The sequence below is a fragment of the Ceratotherium simum genome, chromosome 20 (genome assembly GCF_057802395.1).
Source record: "Ceratotherium simum simum isolate JZ-2026a chromosome 20, ASM5780239v1, whole genome shotgun sequence".
NCBI lineage: Eukaryota > Metazoa > Chordata > Mammalia > Perissodactyla > Rhinocerotidae > Ceratotherium > Ceratotherium simum.
Window position 1 is genome coordinate 38,429,287 of NC_141919.1, and position 19,240 is coordinate 38,448,526.

General features: G+C 44.2%; 1 protein-coding gene across 4 annotated transcripts in view; it reads left to right on the forward strand.

Annotated features, from left to right (window-relative positions):
• Positions 1 to 19,240, forward strand: part of ADAMTSL1 (ADAMTS like 1) — an 862,240-nt gene that overhangs the window by 742,949 nt on the left and 100,051 nt on the right. For all 4 annotated transcript variants that reach the window (XM_087444657.1, XM_087444659.1, XM_087444656.1 and 1 more), the window contains 3 exons: positions 589 to 768; positions 5,988 to 6,141; positions 7,442 to 8,567. In XM_087444657.1, the coding sequence (XP_087300783.1) occupies positions 589 to 768; positions 5,988 to 6,141; positions 7,442 to 8,567 (1,460 nt within the window). The remainder of the gene's footprint in view (positions 1 to 588; positions 769 to 5,987; positions 6,142 to 7,441; positions 8,568 to 19,240) is intronic.

Here is a 19,240-nt window from a genome sequence, read left to right on the forward strand (position 1 = left end):
TTCAGTGGCTTTTGCTCCCACTGCCCTAAGAAATGACCAGTCCTACCAGAAAAGTCTTCCGGGGGAGTTCTTCAGAGAACCAGGCCTCGAATCTAATGCCCTTCCAATTAGGCAGAGTGGATGTTTATGCTTGCAGAGAGAATGGGCTGCCTTCTCTGCTGATTAATTCGTCTAGATTTACGCTGATGGCAGGAGCTCTCTCTTGTTCATTCTGGAAGCAGCACAGATTATTTTCACAGGATCATAAACATGTTTAACACTCTGTTTTACTAACCTTTTAAACCAGTTGTCTTGGGTGGCTGCAAATCATAGTTTAGGAACAACTTTCTAAGATTTAAAGACCCTGGAAATTCCTGGACACTCTAGTTAAATACTTGAGATTAAGAGTGGAAGGTATAGATCTTGCTACAAAATTCATTTCAAGGTGAGGAAGCAAAATCCTTTGGGCTGGTTTCTGGGTTTTCTTCTTTTTCTGTAATTATTTATTTTTTTCTTTTTTCGCTCTTTACTCAGCCAAGGCTAAGGTAAGAATTGGCAGTCAGACATACTACTGCCTTCCATTGGGTCCACTTTCTCTTCCTTCCCCAGTGTTCCAGGACCTGTGGAGGGGGCATCCAGAAGCGTGAGGTTCTTTGCAAACAGCGCATGGCTGATGGCAGCTTCCTGGAGCTTCCTGAGACCTTCTGTTCATCCTCAAAACCAGCCTCCCAGCAAGCCTGCAAGAAAGATGACTGTCCCAGCGAGTGGCTTCTCTCTGACTGGACAGAGGTATGTATGCTGCTCAGAAGGAGATAATAAAAGAGGCATAAGGAGGAAAAGAAGGCACCAGAGACCTATACATACAGAAGGCAAGAACAGAACAAAATAATCCTCCTAACATTATGGAGCAGTATTTTTGTAACCATTTATACCATACTGTGTAACTAGATTTTAACTAGGCTGCAGGGACGTGAGTTAAGCAGCCAGCCCTTACTCAACACTCGGAAGCATGGACTGCAAATGGGCTCCTTGAGGAACAAAACCAGGCCTCGCTCGTGCTGTTTGGGCCCAGGATTCTTCTCAGAACACTGGGCTCTTCTCCTTCTATCTCTACACCTGCCTTCCTGTCCTCCCTGCACCTCCTACTCCCAGATGTTTCTAGTCTGTACTCAGGAAGGGCAAAGCCTCTCGAGTTCTTCTCTTCCAAGTTACTGGACAATAAAAAACATGATTTATTACGAAAAGAAGGCCAAGGATATCCTGCCTTTTTACTGTCAGTTTCCTGACTCCAAAAATCCCACAACTTCTCAGCAAGAGAACTTGAGTTCCCCTCTTGCCTTGCATTTGGGGAGACGATTGCATCAGCATTCACCATTCCTGACTCACCTTATAAGTTAGGGATATACCCCCAACTAACCTACCTTTCTAAATAATTCCTACACTAGCATAAATTAATTCATTTACAACCAGCTTCCACTTGTTTTCAGCCCCTATTCCTTCTTTGAATTGCCTACAACTCCCCCAGCTTCATAGGCCTCTGTGTCTTCCACAGAGAACTCCCCCCAAAAGTATTGCCTCACAAGCAGATTTAGCCAAGAACAGAATCACTAGGCCTGAAGTGAAAAATCTCTGTGTCAAAACCAGATGCAAGACCCTCCCCTTTCTTGCATATAAGCATCGTTTGACTTGACCTCGCTGATGCCAAGTTGCTGCCTTTGTTTAACATATGACTCACAGGATGGAGCTGCTGCTGATGGAAATCCATCGCGCTTGCTTCTACAGAGGGGAAAGCTGCCTCTGAAAATTAAGCTGCCACCTCTTTCAACCTAGGTTCTTAGAATTCTTGCCTCATATTTTATCAACCCATATAGAGTTCCATCAGATGGTGCCTGCTAAGAGCATTGCAACTGAGAGTTAACCTATATCACCACAGGTGTTTTAATTTGGCAGTAAAATTGCCTTTTGGTGGTGTCTCACCCCAAAGCTCGCAGAACAGAAGCGGGAATGATTATTTTTTCGTATTTTAGGAACAGTTTTATTTCAGCAGGATAAAGAATCAAAAGGGTGTGGAATGAGCATATGCGTATGTGTGTGTGCATGCATGAACACGTTAGTGACCATTTTTCCACGGAATGTTGATGTGGGGTACAGTATTATATATGGAAGAATAGCAGTGCAGGAGAGAGCGCTGATGTATTCTCCAAGTAAGTGGCTCTAGATGAAGACCTCCTCCCAGGGGCATATTGTAAAAGGCGTTGCTCTCCTGAGTCTATCCCACTCTGCCATGAGTGAGATGCTGAGGAAGGGACTTGTGTGTGTTATAATTGTCCTCCCATGTTCCTGGAGTTTGTGGCCTCTGAGCATACAGGACCCAGAGCATTCAGAAAAAGTTCTCTTTGGCCTGCGGATTTGAGGGAGGGACCTGTGAGTAGGCACTGAGGAGAGGAGACTGCTGAATTGAGGTCCCATGAGTCCCACTAAGTAAAGCAGACCTTTAGAACAGTATCACATGTAGTTAAGAGTTCAGACCCAAAGACAGGCAAACAGGTTCTAATCCTGACTCTGCCACTTACTAGCTATATAACCTTGGGCTCCTTAACCGTCCTTGGCCTTGATTTGCTTCTCTGAATATTGGAGATAATAATAGTGTCCACTTATATGGTTATTGGGAGCCTTAAATTAAATGATGCATATAAAGTACTTTGTGCCTAGCAAAAGTTAACCCTCATTACTATTATGATTCTCTTCCATCCCTGCTCATTGTCAGGAGAAGGAGAAGAAATAAAAGAAAGCACGTACTTAGACGGGACCCAGGGTCATGGCCTAGGCCTCCCACAGGCTTTGCTGGTCTTCCCAGGAGGAGGAAGTTACATTTTGGGAATTAGAAATAGTTAGCCCTTATCCAAGGAATGTTAGTAGATTCTGAGTTATCTGGGTTGATGAACGGAAATTCTAAACATTGGAGAAGGGCTATGAATGGTGGGAAATAATCACTGATTCACTAGCATTAAACTCAAGCTGGTGCCATACAAAAGTGCCCCCTGGGGGTGTTCGCCGAGGCTCCAGTTGGCCCTGTCATCCCAACAGCCCTCCCCTTGGCCCTCTGGCTGAGAGGAGACGTGCATTCCACACCCCACACAAGACTCCCCTTGGAGAAAGGAAGACCTGGATGATCTATGGCTGTTTTTCATCCTCAACTATCTGGGCTCAATCTCATGGTTACTGAATCCCTCAGAGACAGAATTAAGCCCAAGATTTGGACACTTCAAATAAAATTACTTTCAGATTCTATTCTGAGAATAAGACATCTCAGAAGGCCTTACTTCTTTTCTTTAAAAGAAACCCTTCTGAAAGAGTTGGCTATTAAATATTTTTAAATCATATTTTTATGGAAGTTGTTCCCTCCTAAAAATATAAAAGAAATTAAAGTCAGAGTAGTCAATTTTAGAGCTAGAAGGAACATAGAAGTTTCTATAGCCTAGTTCTTTTAAAAATTAAAGCCACAGAACCAAAAGGGTTCAACTGAAATGTTACTATGAAGCCAAAAATCTAAAACAGAAAAAATCAGAGCTGTTTTGGTTGAAGTGCAGGTAGGGGTCCCAGATCTCCAATGGTTGGATCTCCAGATCACTTGAGAAGCCTCTGAATCAATTACTCAGCATAGTTAGAGAACATGGTTTGAAAATCCCAGCTCTGGCTTAGTTTCCCTATTTTAGAGATGTGGAAATTGAGCCTAGAGAAAGAACTAGACTTGACCAAAATCATAAACCAATCTTCCGACACACAGTCTATTTTTCTACTTGGCAGCACTCAAATGACCATGCTTTTAAATTCTCCAGGCTCCTGGAGCCTCCATCCCACCTGATCCCTGGATTTGGTGCTATCATTTACAATAAAATAAGGGATGGGTGGAATCGGGAATCCACCATCATCAGGGAACAAAAGCAATGGATTTGACTCTCATTCCCACTTTTTGTATCTTAAATGTCTTTCAAGGGGGCGTATATCTCAGCACATTGCATGGAATAGTTCATTTCAATGGGCTAGCACATAAAACTTCAAAATATAAGATAATATTTTGGGGGTTTTACTGTCGTTTTTCAAGTTAACATGGCCCGCTGCCATGACCCCAGTTCAGGCCTTTATCATCTAAAGCCTGGACTACTGTGGCAGCCTCCTTAACTGACATCCCTGCCTGCCATTCCTCTCCTACTCCCATCCCTCCCAGACATTGTTGCCGGATTAACCTTCTCAAAACACCTCTTTCATCATTTCACTCCTCCCTTTAATGGCTCCTCATTGCCTTATGGACCAGTTCCAAACCTCCTGTCTGAAAATTAAGTCTCTAATGTCTGGCCCCAAACTACCTGTTGAGCTCCTGACACCCTCAACTTGGTCCCTCTGTTAGTCAAACTGGTTTAGCTCTGCCCCCAAGGCTGCCTTGGACTTTTGCACTGAACTCTTCTACTTTTGTCCTGGATATTTCTTTGCCTCCCATGCTCATCCTTGGTTCTCTACACCCACCCCGACTCCACCCATCTTCAAGACCCAGGCCAGAAATTACCAGTGTACCATACGCATTCACCAATTGTTAGCATTAATTTTATAATGCTTCACTTGTCTTTTAGTTTTATATTTTTATTTAGTTCTTTTATTACTATTTAATTCTTTAAACAGCTTTATTAAGGTAAAGTTTACCTACTATAAAATGTAACTTAGCATAATGTTCTCAAAGTTTATGCATGTTGTAGCGCATATCAGAACAACATTCCTTTTAATGGTGGAATAATATTCCATTATATAGATACACCACATTTTGTTTATCCATTCACCAATTGATGGACATTTGAATTGTTTCTACTTTCTGTCTGTTATGAATAATGCTGCTATGAACATTCGCATACAAGTCTGTGTGTGGATGTATGTTTTCACTCCTCTTGGGTAGATACCTAGGAGTGAAATTGCTGGGTCAATTTATGTTTAGCTTTGTAAGAAACTATCAAACTGTTTTCCAAGAGGGCTGTACTATTTCACATTTCCACCAGCAATACATGAAAGCTCTAATTTTTCCACCTCCTCACATATAATAACATTTATTATTGTCATTTTGATTATGGCCACTCTAGTGGATATGAAGTGATATCTGGTGATACTATTTCATTGTAACGATGCATTTGGATTTTTTTTCTCCTCATTTGATGACAGCTCCTTGAGGTTGAGAACCATCTTGCACTTTTTTTTTTTTTTTTTGCTGAGGAAGATTCACCCTGAGCTAATCTTCCTGCTGCCAATCTTCCTCTTTTGTGTGCGTGTGTGTGAGGTGCCACCACAGCATGGCCACTGACAGACAAGTGGTGTAGGTCTGTGCCTGGGAATCAAACCCCAAGCTGCCAAAGCAGAGCATGCCAAACTTAGCCTCTAGGCCACAGGGGCTGGCCCCTACACATCTTTTTCCATAGTGTCTAGCACCCCACCTCAGACAAAGTAGATGCAGAACAATTATCTGATGCTTGACATTAAAATATTATAATTTATTTGTGAAGGAAGGAGAAAGGAATTAGCCTTAACTGAGTCATTTCTGTGTGTGAGATTTAAAACATATTATCTCTTTTAATTCCCATTTAATTTAATTGCAAAATAAGTATAAGAAGAAGAAACAGACTCAGAGAGTTGAAGTAACTTGCCAACTAGTGAAATACTGAGCTGGGATTTGAATACAGGACTCTGTGACTCTGTAACTCTAAAGCCCAGGCCACATAAGTTAAAACAGTTAAAATTCTATAGGAAACCCTAGAATAGAAAATCTTACAGTTGAATGTGGCTACAATACGGACGTGTCTTCCCACATTGTTACATAATTAATATTTCTTCCTCTCTCTCTCTCTTAGTGGCTGTTGCTTTTCCAAGTAACTTTTCTCATATTTTGGCGAGTTTGAGAGCCCGTACAGAAACCCCTTAGCCTCTAGTTCCCGGCGTTTACATGCCTTTGGCCTTTCTCTCCCCACCAGTGTTCCACGAGCTGCGGGGAGGGCACCCAGACTCGAAGTGCCATTTGCCGGAAGGTGCTGAAAACCGGGGCCTCAGCGATTGTCAATTCCTCCCTGTGTCCTCCCCTGCCCTTCTCTTCCTCCATCAGGCCCTGTATGCTGGCAACCTGTGCAAGTGAGTACGTCGGAGCTCTGGGGATGGGGTGACAGAACCCACATAGAAGCAGCTGGAGGGGCCGGCCCCGTGGCTTGGCGGTTAAGTGCACGCGCTCCACTACTGGCGGCCCGGGTTCGGATCCCGGGCGCGCACTGACGCACCTCTTCTCCGGCCATGCTGAGGCCGCGTCCCACATACAGCAACTAGAAGGATGTGCAACTGTGACATACAACTATCTGCTGGGGCTTTGGGGAAAAAAGAAAAAGGAGGAGGATTGGCAATAGATGTTAGCTCAGGGCCAGTCTTCCTCAGCACAAAGAGGAGGATTGGCATGGATGTTAGCTCAGGGCTGATCTCCCTCACAAACAAAAATGCAGCAGCTGGAGCCTTCCCTGGACTCAGGAGCACTCGGGCTTTGCCCGCGGAGGGCAGCAGGCTGGTAAGCTTGGCTGGAGATGGAAAAGGAATCTTAATTACACGTGGCCAGGCGGAATTCTCTTCTCCACTGGAAAAACAGTTTGCAGGGGGTAGAGCAAAGTTCACTTGCTGGCATACAGAGATCTGGAAGCCGGAGTCAGCATATTACTAATGAAGTCTAATGTTATCCACTCTGGGGTTTTAAACTACTCTAAACAGATTTGTTCTGTTTAATATTAATCCCTAGAGTTGTAACACTTCTGGGCTCTCCTCCCCATGTACACTGGGGCCCTGGTGCTCTGCAGGACCCAAAGGGTAAACAGTGAAAGGGAGACAGTCTCCTTCCCTTTGTCCTCTGCCTCTTTTTTTTTTTTTTTCACAGTTAAAAATATTTTAAGTTTTTTTTTTTTTTTTTCACAGTTAAAAATATTTTATTTAAGTTTTTTTCCCTCTGCCTCTTTTGATGATGCTGATTTCTGGTTTTTAAGTCCTTTTAATGAGAGGAACTGCCTTTTCCCTGGGATCCCCCTCCATCTAGAACCCTGTGTCTCAGCTTCTAGGGGTAGAAAGACTCAGCAGGGTGACAGCAGGTTGCCCCCTGCACCTCATTACTTCTCCAGTTTTTGATTGTGGCAGTGGCTTGATGGTCCACAGCTGGTAGCCAGTTCCTCCCTTAAAACCTAAGGTGGTAAAAGAAGACCCTAGAAAAATAAACTGAAGCTTTCTTTCCCTCTTCTCTCTTTTGTCCCTCTATGTCTCTTTCTCTTCACCTTCTCCTCTTCCCTCTCTCTTGTCGCTGCATCTCACTCTCATTTGTCTCTGCTCTCCCCTTCTCTTTCTCCATCCATCTGGCTTCTCTTTCTCCATCCATCTGGCTTCTCTTTCATTCCTTTCATTCCAGGGCCTGGGCGGCCATCCACAAAGCACAGTCCTCACATTGCAGCCGCCAGGAAGATCTACATCCAGACCCGCAGGCAGAGGAAGCTGCACTTCGTGGTGGGGGGATTCGCATACCTGCTCCCCAAGACAGCAGTGGTGCTGCGCTGTCCCACGCGGCGCTTCCGCAAGCCCCTCATCACCTGGGAGAAAGACGGCCAACACCTCATCAGCTCCGCCCACGTCACCGTGGCCCCTTTTGGCTACCTCAAGATCCACCGCCTCAAGCCCTCCGACGCCGGCATCTACACCTGCTCCGCAGGACCAGCCCGGGAGCAGTTTGTGATCAAGCTCATTGGAGGCAACCGGAAGCTGGTGGCCCAGCCCTTGAGTCTGAGGAGCGAGGAAGATGCCCTCTCGGTGAGGAAGGCCAACCCCAAGGAGACCCTGCAGACCCACAAACACCAGAACGGAATCTTCTCGAACGGCAGCAAGGCTGAGAAGCGGGGCCTCGCTGCTGACGCGGGGAGCCGCTACGATGACCTCGTCTCTCGGCTGCTGGAGCAGGGGGGCTGGCCCGGCGAGCTCCTCGCCTCGTGGGAGGTCCAGGACTCCACGGAGAGGAACACGTCCTCGGAGGAGGACCAGAATGCTGAGCAGGCCCTCGTGCACCTGCCCTTCACCATGGTGACCGAGCAGAAGCGCCTGGACGACATCCTCAGGAACCTGTCCCAGCAGCCCGAGGAGCTGCGCGATGTCTACAGCAAGCACCTGGTGGCCCAGCTGGCCCAGGAGATCTTCCGCAGCCACCTGGAGCACCAGGATGTGCTCCTCAAGCCGTCTGAGCGGAGGATTCCCCCTGTGGCCATCCCTCCTCATAAACACGTGTCCGGCTTCAGCAGCTCGCTCCGGACCTCCTCCTCTGCGGAGGCGGGGGGCGGCTCCCGCCGGCCACACCGCAAGCCCACCATCTTGCGGAAGATCTCAGCGGCCCAGCAGCTCTCGGCCTCCGAGGTGGTCACCCATCTCGGGCAGACTGTGGCCCTGGCCAGCGGGACGCTGAGTGTACTTCTGCACTGTGAGGCTGTAGGCAACCCAAGGCCGACCATCAGCTGGGCCAGGAACGGAGAAGAGGTGCAGTTCAGCGACAGGTGAGCCTTGCAGCTCTCTGGTCTAGGGAGGGAAGCGGGGACATGGGGACACGTCTTGACCAAGGCACCCTAGTCACTCTTCCTTCAAGGTGTTCCCAAGGGTAGGGCTTAGAGCACTGGGTCTCAGGGATGCATCCTGGGTTTCAAGCCCCCTCAGCACTGATAGACTTTTGGAGCAAAGACAAAGCATTTAATTTCTCTAAACTATATGCTATCATCTTTATAAGGTAATAGCAACAATGCCTATGCACCCCAGTCCCCAGAGGATCCCAGAGATTAATGAGATACTCTCCAAACAGCTTTGAACTTTTGGCAGAATGATATCATTCCAGGCCAAGGCATTATTACATTACCACTTTGTGGGATGAACCACTGAAAAGCTTATACACCCGGACACTGTCTCCATGTGTGTGGTCCCCAGGGCTGGGGAGAGAGTGCAGCCAACACCTGCTGCTCCCTGTGGGTGAGCCTGTCCTCTGTCTGGGCTGGACAAGACTGTTTGTTCCAGAAAGCTTTTATTCCTGGTCAGACCTGTGATTAATTATCCTAATATCTCTTGATGTCACTGTTTTGATGTGTCATTATCAGGATGACAGCTTGTATTACTTACTGGTTTCCTTGGGCCATAGCCATTCAAAATGTAAAGTCAATAGTGGTAGTAGAAGTAATAACAATGTTTTTCGAACACTGCCTATGTGTCAAGCACTGTGCCATGCTTTCTGCATACATTTTCTTTTCATCTTTGTAGTGGCCCTGACAACAGCAGTGATAGCTGGCATTAATTGAGTAGTGACTTTGTGCCAGGCTAGTGTAAACTCTTTATGTGCTTTATCTCACTAAAGTCTAACAGTAGCCCCGAGAAGTGGGTACAATTTTTATCCACACTTTACAGAAGAGGAAACAAATAAAGCCAGGTAACTTGCTAAAGGTTGTATTTGTTAGGTCACAGAGCCAAGATATGTGACAAAAATAAAATAGGTAGTCACTTGAAGAATCATAGACTATGGATGGGAGAGGAACTTTTAAGGTCCTCCAGTCCAGAGTCTTCATTTTAACTTTTTATTGTCTCTGAATCTATGTAAAATGCTCTTTCATTAAATATACTTCTAAATACTGTTGTACGGCTAATCCTCTTCTCTGGGTTGCTGGCTTTGGGTAAAGAAGGAAAGAAACTAGGATATCGTGTGCCAGGCAGTATGCCAGATTTATTTACATGTAACTGCATTTGTTATTCTAACAGTCAATCTACAAGATTGACGCTGTCCTCCAGTTTTACATAGAAAACCAAGGGTCTGCAGCTCACTCGGGATCATTTAGTGAGAGCCAGATGGAGGATTTAATATCAAATTCATATGGTTCCAAAGAGTGGTTCTGTCTACTCTTCTGAGACCTGGTGAACAAACGTGACTTTGTCCATCCTGCCCATGTCTTTTGTGCCTTTGAAATGTCAATAATATTGCCTCTCAGCCTTAGTACTTACAGACCAAATAGCTTTCATAACAATACTAAATATTTTCTCTGGGTGCTCTGACTATATACCAGACACTGTGCTCAGTGCTTTAAAGGCATTACTTTATTTAATCTCACATGAAAGCCTATGAGGGAAGGACTACTATTGTTACCACATCGTGATGAGAAAGCTGAGGCACAGATGTTGGGCCCACAGAGAAGCACTGGAGACGGGAGTTGAACGCAGGCCACATGGCTTGAGATTCTGTGTCCTGAGCTCTCCACTTGTTTGCTCTTCAGTCCTTCTCAGCTACCACTTTCCTTGACCTAACTGCTATTATCCCTGCAGTTCTTTCCAGAAATCTTTGTAACAAATTTGTGAGTCAGTCCAAAGTTGCAATAAATCCCCTTGAGGCCACTGGGTGACTGAGAGGCAGCCCCAGCGTCAGGCCCCCAGGATGGTGGGTGCTGGCTGAGCGTGGTGCCCTGGTGCTCAGGTCCCCAGTGGTGCACTGGAACTCACCTCTTTCAGTGCACCTGTCACACCTGTTGTGCCCAAATCATGTCATCTCCTCCACCAGCCAGTCAGTTTCTCAAGTGTAGGTACTATTTTATTCATAGTGCTGGGCCTATTGCCCAAGAGTGGTACTACTGAGATTGAAGGGAGTAGCAGTTGGCTGTGTGATGGAAAAGATGGGAATTAACATTTCTTGACTAACTACATACACTGTGCCCCCATGCTAGCAACTTTCATAGCCATCACTTAGTTAGTGTCCACCACAAGGTGTAATGTAGGGGCTGTTATTTCTATTTTAGAAATGAGGAAACTGAGGCTCACGGTAGTTAAGGAACTTGACAATGTTAGATAGCTAGTAAAAGGCAGAATCCAGGGGAGAAGTTCAAACCCAGTTCTGCCCAACTCAAGCCCATCGTGTTTTGAGTGAATGAGTACGTTCATGCCTGCATGCATCTCCTATACTTCCCCAGGGATGCCGAGGTGCCTCAAGACCCTTGCTTGAGGTAGGGCCCCTTTCTTTGAATAGCACCTACTTCCTCCTAAAAGCTGTAGAACAAGACAGGCTGTCAGGACGGGGAAGGGGTCATCAGGCCTCTGCTGTGCCTGGACCCACAGCGAGAACATTGAGGCCGTGGCTTACTCAGGGGTCCCAACAATTTCCTTGAGTGCTTGAGGTGTTTTTTTAATGAAATCCAAGGATCACAGCCCATCTAGGTCACCTGGTGACTGCAGGGAAGATGTGGAAGGAGTTAGCCAAGGAGTGAGGGCTTCAGGCTGATCTCACTAAGTCCCTTCACTTTTCATAGCCTTAGTCCCTCCTCATTTCAAAAGTGAAGAGATTGTGCCGAATCATCTCTGAGGTCCCTTCTACCTCCTTCACTCACTTACAAAAGGCCACAGAAAGTTAAGACCAATATGCTGATGGGGATTAGGGAGAGCCTTGAGTGCAGTAACTTCAAAATTTGTCGTACAAGTTGTGTCTGTTTCACAAAACAGAGGTTCATGGATCACGTGAGTTTGGGAAATGCTCACTTAAAGCTAAACAGATGTATTTACTGCTGGATTTTACTTCTATTTTTTTAATATACTGCTTGATATTTTTCTTTTTTATTATAAAAGTAATAAAGGGGCTATAAAACAATTCAAATAATACCTAAATCTATAAAATAAAAATGCAAGTCTCCCTCATCCCCCAGTCCTATTCCCTAGAGGCTATCACTCATAATAATTTGGTATACATCTTTTTGGAATTTTTATATATTCTATCAAATATAAAACACATATACACACATGGGATTTGGGTTTTTTAATGGGATATTACTCATGTTTAGAAATTTGACTTGGTTTTTATTGAACAACGTCTAGGAGATATTTTCATAATAGTGTATAGAAATCTATATCACCTTTTTTAACAGCTGATTACTTTTCCTGAATGCATTTAACTATCACTTAATTGAAAATTATTTTGGTTTTTCCTTTTTTTTTTTTAACTCTATTAAGCATTCCAATGTATGTTGTGACTTTCCATGTGGACAAGATGAGTATGCAGTGTCTTCCAAATACTTCTTTGATCAATGAACAATTTTTTGGCCTAGTAATCTCAGGGATACCAATAGTTTTCAAAATACCATATAGGAAACATGACTTTCGCCTTTTAATTTTCACCTTACTGGGTATTGAGAGTCTAACCCTAATGGCTTTCAGGTGAAAAAGGTTCAGGGGACTCTTGCTAGAGAAGGACGCATGGCAGCCGGGTGCTAAAGATACTAAAGGCGCCAGGCCTAGGACAGCAGAGGGCAGATCCTGGGTCTTCAGTCCCCAGGACATTGGTGGGAGCGGGGTGGGGAGTAGCATTAAGAGGAAAAGCACAAGGGGCCTGGGCAAATAGTTTTATAGTTTTTGCCACTATCAAAATTTTTTCTAGATCTAGCCTTGACAGAGCTTTTTAATGCAAGTTAATGGTATGCAGTAGGGAAAAATAAGAGATTTCTTTTTCTAATCTTTGACATAATTGTTCCATTTTACTTAGCTGGCCAGTGAGAAATATGGCTGGAGCTTAGTTTTCTATACAGTTTTCCAAGGACTGTTTGAGAAAAGAAAGTGAATGTATCTGTACAGAGCATGCAGGAGGCACAGGGCTGCTTTGGGACTGCTTTGCTAAGGGCTGTTGGTGACCTCTTTTATGTTGGGTTTCATTGCCTGTCATCATTCCTGGGTCCAGTAAAGGTTCAGAAATGCTCCTTTATTTTCAAACAGAGAAGTGCTGAAATGCCCAGTGTTATAGTTCAGTTAGTCTGTTTTCGCTTAGTACCCAAATCCATATTTCTGGAAGAGTCTGCAGGTCTGTAGGACCTTGCCATGTATGAAAGTATGCTCTAATTAGCCTGAGCCAACAAGCTAGGTCAAGGCTGGAAGAAAGTGACTGAGAGAAGTCTATTACTTCTTTGGCTTTTAAATATGCCAAAGCTTGATTTGAAAGAAATTAGTTTTCTGAAAGAATCACTAACAATTCAGATATGACTGCATCTCATCATATATATAATTTACTCGTTGAAATGAATTCACGTGATTCTTAGAAGCACATGTGAACTTCCCAAGCAATAGTTAACAGGATGTCCCTGAGTGTATTATGACAGACTGGCTCATCATAATCCCCACTTCTTCCTTTATTTCACAAACATTCCCATGCCTACTCGGAGCCAAACCCTATGTTAGATACTAGGGATGAAGGAAAAGAAGACTCATTCACTGCCGATAAAACTCTGTCTAGTTTGGAAGCCAGAAAAGTAAATGCAGCGTTTACGTGCTAAGAGAGGGGTATGCTTGTTTATTCTTTCCGTAAGTATGTGTTAATCTACCTATTATATGCCTGATACACACCTACTCGCTGGGAATATTGTGGCGAATGGAACAGAAGTCTGCGTCCTCTTGCAGTTTACATGCATTTAGATTTCTGCTCCAATGGCACGCATTGGAAAGGCCTTCCCTGGTCACTACATCTAAAAGAGCACTCCTCATCACTCTCTATCCCTTTAACTCTACTATTTTATTCACAAAGTTTTATCATAATCTGATATATTATATGTTTATTTGTTGATTGCCTGTCCATAAGAGTAGAGACTTTCGGGGCCAGCCCAGTTGCATGGTGGTTAAGTTCGCGTGCTCTGCTGTGGTGGCCCAGGGTTCACAGGTTCAGATCCTGGGTGCAGACCCATGCACCACTCGTTAAGCCATGCTGTGGCAGTGTCCCATGTACAAAATGGAGGAAGATTGCCACAGATGTTACCTCAGGGCTAATCTTCCTCAGCAAAAAGAGGAAGATTGGCAATGGATGTTAACTCAGGGATGATCTTCCTCACCAAAAAAAAAAAAAAGAGTAGAGACTTTCTTTACTTCTGTATCCTCAGTGCTGGGAGTAGTGCCTGGCACCACACAGGTACTAAATAAATAGTGAATGAAGTAATGAATGAGTGGAGCAAGGCAGTGAATACAGAAAAGTAAGCAAGAAAAATATCAGGTGGTGATGAGTGTTGGGCAGCAAATTAAAACAAGGGTGTGACAGGGAATGGTTTGGTGACCGCTTTAGATGGGTCCTCTGACGAAGTTACCTGTAAGCCGAGATCTGAATAATGACCCGTGTCCAGCAGTATGATGTCAAGAGGAAGAGCATTCCTGGGCAAGAGAAAAGCAGTGCAAAACCCCCAACGTGGAAATGAGTTTGATGTGTGGAAGGAGCCATTTGGCTGGAGTGTGGTAGGCAGAAGGGAGAGGTGGTACGGGATGCAGCCATGAGGGTAACCAGAGACCACGAGGAGGAGTTTAGGTTTTGCTCCGAGTCCCACAGGGAGATTCTGGAGGATATTAGGCAGGAAAGTGAAATGATCTAGGTTCCATTTTTATACAGTCACACTGCCTACTTTGTGGCCAGTGGATTCTAGGGGAGCGTGAGTGGAAGCTAGTAAGGGGTCTTTTGCAATCATCCCCTCAACTCCACAAGTACATGCTGGGCCTTAGATACAGTGATAGGCACCAGACCGGGAGATGATAAATAAGGAAAGGTCACTGCTCTCCAGAAACCAAGAAACGCTGGTGGAATAAAACTTTGGGTAGACCCAAAGTTTGTTTTAAACTCCAATGGGCAGAATATTTCTCGTAAAACTTTGAAACTTTTAGAAGTGGATAGAGGAGGAGTTCCAAAATTCAATGTGCATCGTAATTATCAGGAACTTGTTAGAAATGCAGACTCCCACATCCTACCCTACCCCAGAAACTCTACACAGTAGGGCCCCATAATTTGCATTTTAACAAATACTTCAGGTGATTCTGAGGGCGGAGGTTCAAGGACTACCTTTAAGATGCATGTTGAGAGAGAAAAAGGGGGGAAGATGAACCTCAGAACAGAATTATGCACTTGCTATTAGTTCTGTTAGAAGACTGGTGGAGGTAGACAGAACTCCGTGCTAAAGTGACACTTAGGAATTCCAAGGGCTCTCCTGTCCTCCCGCCTTCCCTCCCAGACTCCCATCAACCCACATCTTTGCACATGGGTTAGATTTAGTTCACACTGGGTCTTAGATTTGAGAGAGATCACAAAGGGCCTGTGTGTGAAGGGAGCAGACGTGGAAGTTAACAGACTCCAAATCTGCCAGTTTTCTGGAAAAGTCCTGGACTGGCTAGAGGTTAAAATAACTAAATGTGGCCACCTGGTTCAGCCTGAGAACAAAGAAACAGGACTGCACTTCCCAGGATAGCCATTGGGAGTGAGTTAGAAAGTTCCAGTCCGAGGGCTGTGTGCCACTTGATTTAGAAAACAAGAGATCTCTTGCCTCATTTTCTCTTTGCTTTCATTGCTGAGTCGTTTTAGCTCATGTGGATCTGTAATTAACTGGTTTCACCATATTGCTGCTCTGCGAAGTCCCTCAGAAGAGAAGTATCATAGCCTCATTTCAGGCCTGGTACATTAATGGTACCTGAGAAATTTGAAACATTAATATTGTAGCTCTAAAGTAGCAACTTATAGCCCAGAAATATTTTGCATATAGAAGGCTATCTTCGGTACCCCCTAGGTTGTTAATTATAAATTTTTGAAAGTCCTACCTAATATTTCTACTCAATTTATTATAGAATTGGCTTCTGTTTGCCCATCTCATGTACTAAGGCTGCATGCAGCATACACTTCTCTTGGAAAAAGTCCCCTCCCCACCAAAAAAAGTTATTTCTTGTGTGTTCAAAAAAGAAGAAAGTTGTCTCTCAAAAACACTCCTTGTCTGACTTGAGCTCTCAGCAGCATTCTATACAGGTAAGCACTTCTTCCTAAAACACTTTCTTGCTACTTTAGAAATCACACACACTTGGTTTGCTTCCTGCTTCTCTGGTTAGTCTTTCTCAGTCGTCTTTGTGGATTTCTCTTCCTCTACCCACCTCTCATCTGCCCTCTTGGGAGTCTCCCTCTATATACACTAATGATTCCAAGGCTCCAGCATTCCCCTGAATGCAGATGATTCTCAAACGTCTAGCAGCAAACCAAATCTCTCTTCTGATTCATATGTACACTGTCTACTGGACAGCCTTACCCAGATGCCCCACAAATAGGTCAGCTTTATATATCTAAAGCTAAACTCCTGAATCCCTATCTCGGTAAAGAGTACCCCCATCCATCCAGCTTTCCAAGCCAAAATACTTCTAGACTGTTCGAGCTCCTCAGTGGCTCTTGCGTTTCTCCATTGTTCTCTGTTCTCACTGCCTCTACTTTGGTTTACCTCTGTCAACTCTAGATGGGTACAGCAGCCTCTTACCTCTATATTTGCCTTCTCTGGACCAGGGGTTAGCAAATTACAGCTACTGGCTTTTATATTTTTTAAAGTGTTATTAAGAACGGCTTTTAAAGGGTTATTAAAAGAGCCATTGAAATAGAGCCCAGAGCTGTTAGATGAACTTGCTCAAGGTCTCTCACTTAATAAGTGGTAGAGCTTGGGATTTGAACCCAGGTTATTTGAAGGGTTATTAAAAGAATGGCTTTTAAATTTTTAAAGGGCTATTAAAAACAAACAAACAAAAAGTAGAATATACAACAGAGACCATAGGTGGCCGTCAAAGCCTAAAATGTTTACTGTCTGTCCCATTACAGAAAAAGTTTACTGCCTCCTGCTCTAGATCATTCAACATGCTACCACCAGAGCATCTTTCTAGCAAACCTGTCCATACTGCTCCCCTGCTTAAAATTCTTTTAATGGCTTGCCATCACTTGAGGATAAGTTCCAAATGCCTTAGCGTGATTTGCAACACCTTTCATTATTTGACATCTGCTCGTCTCTCTGGCTTCATCCTTACCATACCCTCCATCTCACCCCGATGAGCTCTGCCCTTCAGCAGCACCCAGTTACTTGCTGTTGATGAATTTGCCTGGGGCCTTCTGACCCACTTTGTCTGACTAATCCTACCCTTCCTTACAAGAAGCCTACCCCTCAAGGCCAGGTAGAGCTGGGGTAATAGAGCTGGAACTTGAACCCAGGATGACCGCCTCCACAACCCACTTAGTATCCCATACATAATACTCTATCTCAGCCCGCCCTACCACTGTGTGTTAGAATTATCTATATGTTTTTCTACATTACCTTCTGGATTATGTTAGTCTTCCTCAAGGGCAGATTTTAATAGTGTACGTTATTTCCTGCACAGTTACAAGAACATAATAGACACTCAACTGATGAATGAATGAATGAAGGAATGATGGACACCAGGGTTAGGAGGGAGGTTTTCTAATTGCTAGAGACTATAGTCTGCATGGTTTTGCATAATCTGGACTTCCAGTTTCTAGTATGTAATGATGGCAGAGTTCCAGAGTGGTACCTGCTTACAACTAAACGTTTCTGCCTTGCCCATGTGTTCTCCATTAGAGAAGTTTCAGGGAACCCCCAGGTTCTGTGGCACACAACTGTACAATCTGAAAAGCACTGCTGTAGGGTGAATGAGTACAGAGAGTGAATACCTTATGGCATCCTATCTCCCATCACATCCAGGCCAGTGGAGAAATCATCATCATTGCTAACATTTATTGAGCCCTTGCTTTGAGCCAGGCACTGTTCTAAGTGTTTTACTGGTGTTCATTATTCTTACAGTAACCCTTTGAAGTTACTATCCCAATTTTACAAATGTTGAAATTGAAGCACAGAGATGTTAGATTAACTTGCTCAAAGTCTTACATTGAATAAATAGTGGAGCTGAGATTTGAGCCCAAGGGAGTCTGGCTCCAGGGACAACTTTTTATTGATTTTAATCTTAATTGAATACATGGATTTGCCATATTTTATAAAGAACCCATTGGGATCAGCTAGACCTAGCGTAATTAACATTCAATCTTCTAGCCAGCTGGCTTCCAGTCTGTGAGGCTCTTGTTTTTATTTTGGCACATCTGTTTTAGGGAGAGCCTTTTCTTCTATTGGTCGCTCTACCTTTACATACACATACCCATCTATAAATATGCACAATGCTAGGTACATAATAGGCACTCAGTAAACACTGTAATTGTTCCATCTGAGTTTGTGTCTCTAACTGTTTACAGTGGTGATGGCCTGTGCATGTGTGTGTTTAGAGACCTAGACCACAAGCAAGATGAAGCTAAACTGTTCCTTGCTTTTTAGTTACTCTGTATAAACACTGAACACTTACTGGGCCCGCCTACTCTTCACCACATTTTGAGTTGAGGTTCAGGCAAAAGCTAATTCCAATTTGTGTTTGGATAGACTGCAACACTAGAAGAAGAATCTTGTAAATAGCTCTTCTCCACGTCTAATACCAGGAGGCTCACGTAAGATGGACAAATATGCAGTCATGCATTGCATAATGGCATTTCAGTCAATGATGGACCACATATACGATGGTGGTCGCACAAGATTAGTACTATATAGCCTAGGTGTGTAGTAGACTATACTGCCTAGATTTGTGTACGAATGCTCTGTGGTGTTTGCACAACAACACAATTGTCTAACAACACATTTCTCAGAATGTATCCCCATCATTAAGCGATGCATGACTGTGTGTTCAGAACCATCTACGTCTGAATCCAACTGCAGAAACAATACCTGTAAGGATACTGCTGACTTCCTTACAGAAAAGAACAGCCAGATTCTCCAAAATTGGATTACCAAATTGGGAAGGAAAGCTGGATAAAGATTAATCCTATCCTGCCATAAAGATCTAAATACTGCTGATAGCCCCCCACTAGCAGGGAAGTCCCTGCTTGTATTCAACACTGTTGGCCCAAGAGTGAGCCGAAAGTCACATATTACCCATAGCTCGGCTAATGTAAGTCATGATCCTACATTCCTTTCAAAAAATCCCATAACCTTTCAGATTGCATTTAAGGAATGCAGGTGACCATGAAGAATAATATGAAACTAGATGCTTTGAAGAAAATACTGATTCCTTCTTAGGGGTGGAGAAGTGGCTCACAGGTGATGTTCCATCTACGTGGAATCCTAGAGACAGGGCTAATGCTAAGGAGTTTTTGCCTTTTAATCCCTAAGCCTGTCCCGGTTTTCTTTCTATCCTGGGTCTGCCTGATTCACGCTGGTCATTGCTAACCGCCCCTTTCGTCAGGAGGAACCACTTGATGGTACGTCAGTTAGCACAGAGGGCAGCCCACGGTGGTAGAAGAGCAGTAGAGCTAGAATCGGAGCAATTTAGGCTCGAATTCCAGTTCTGACAC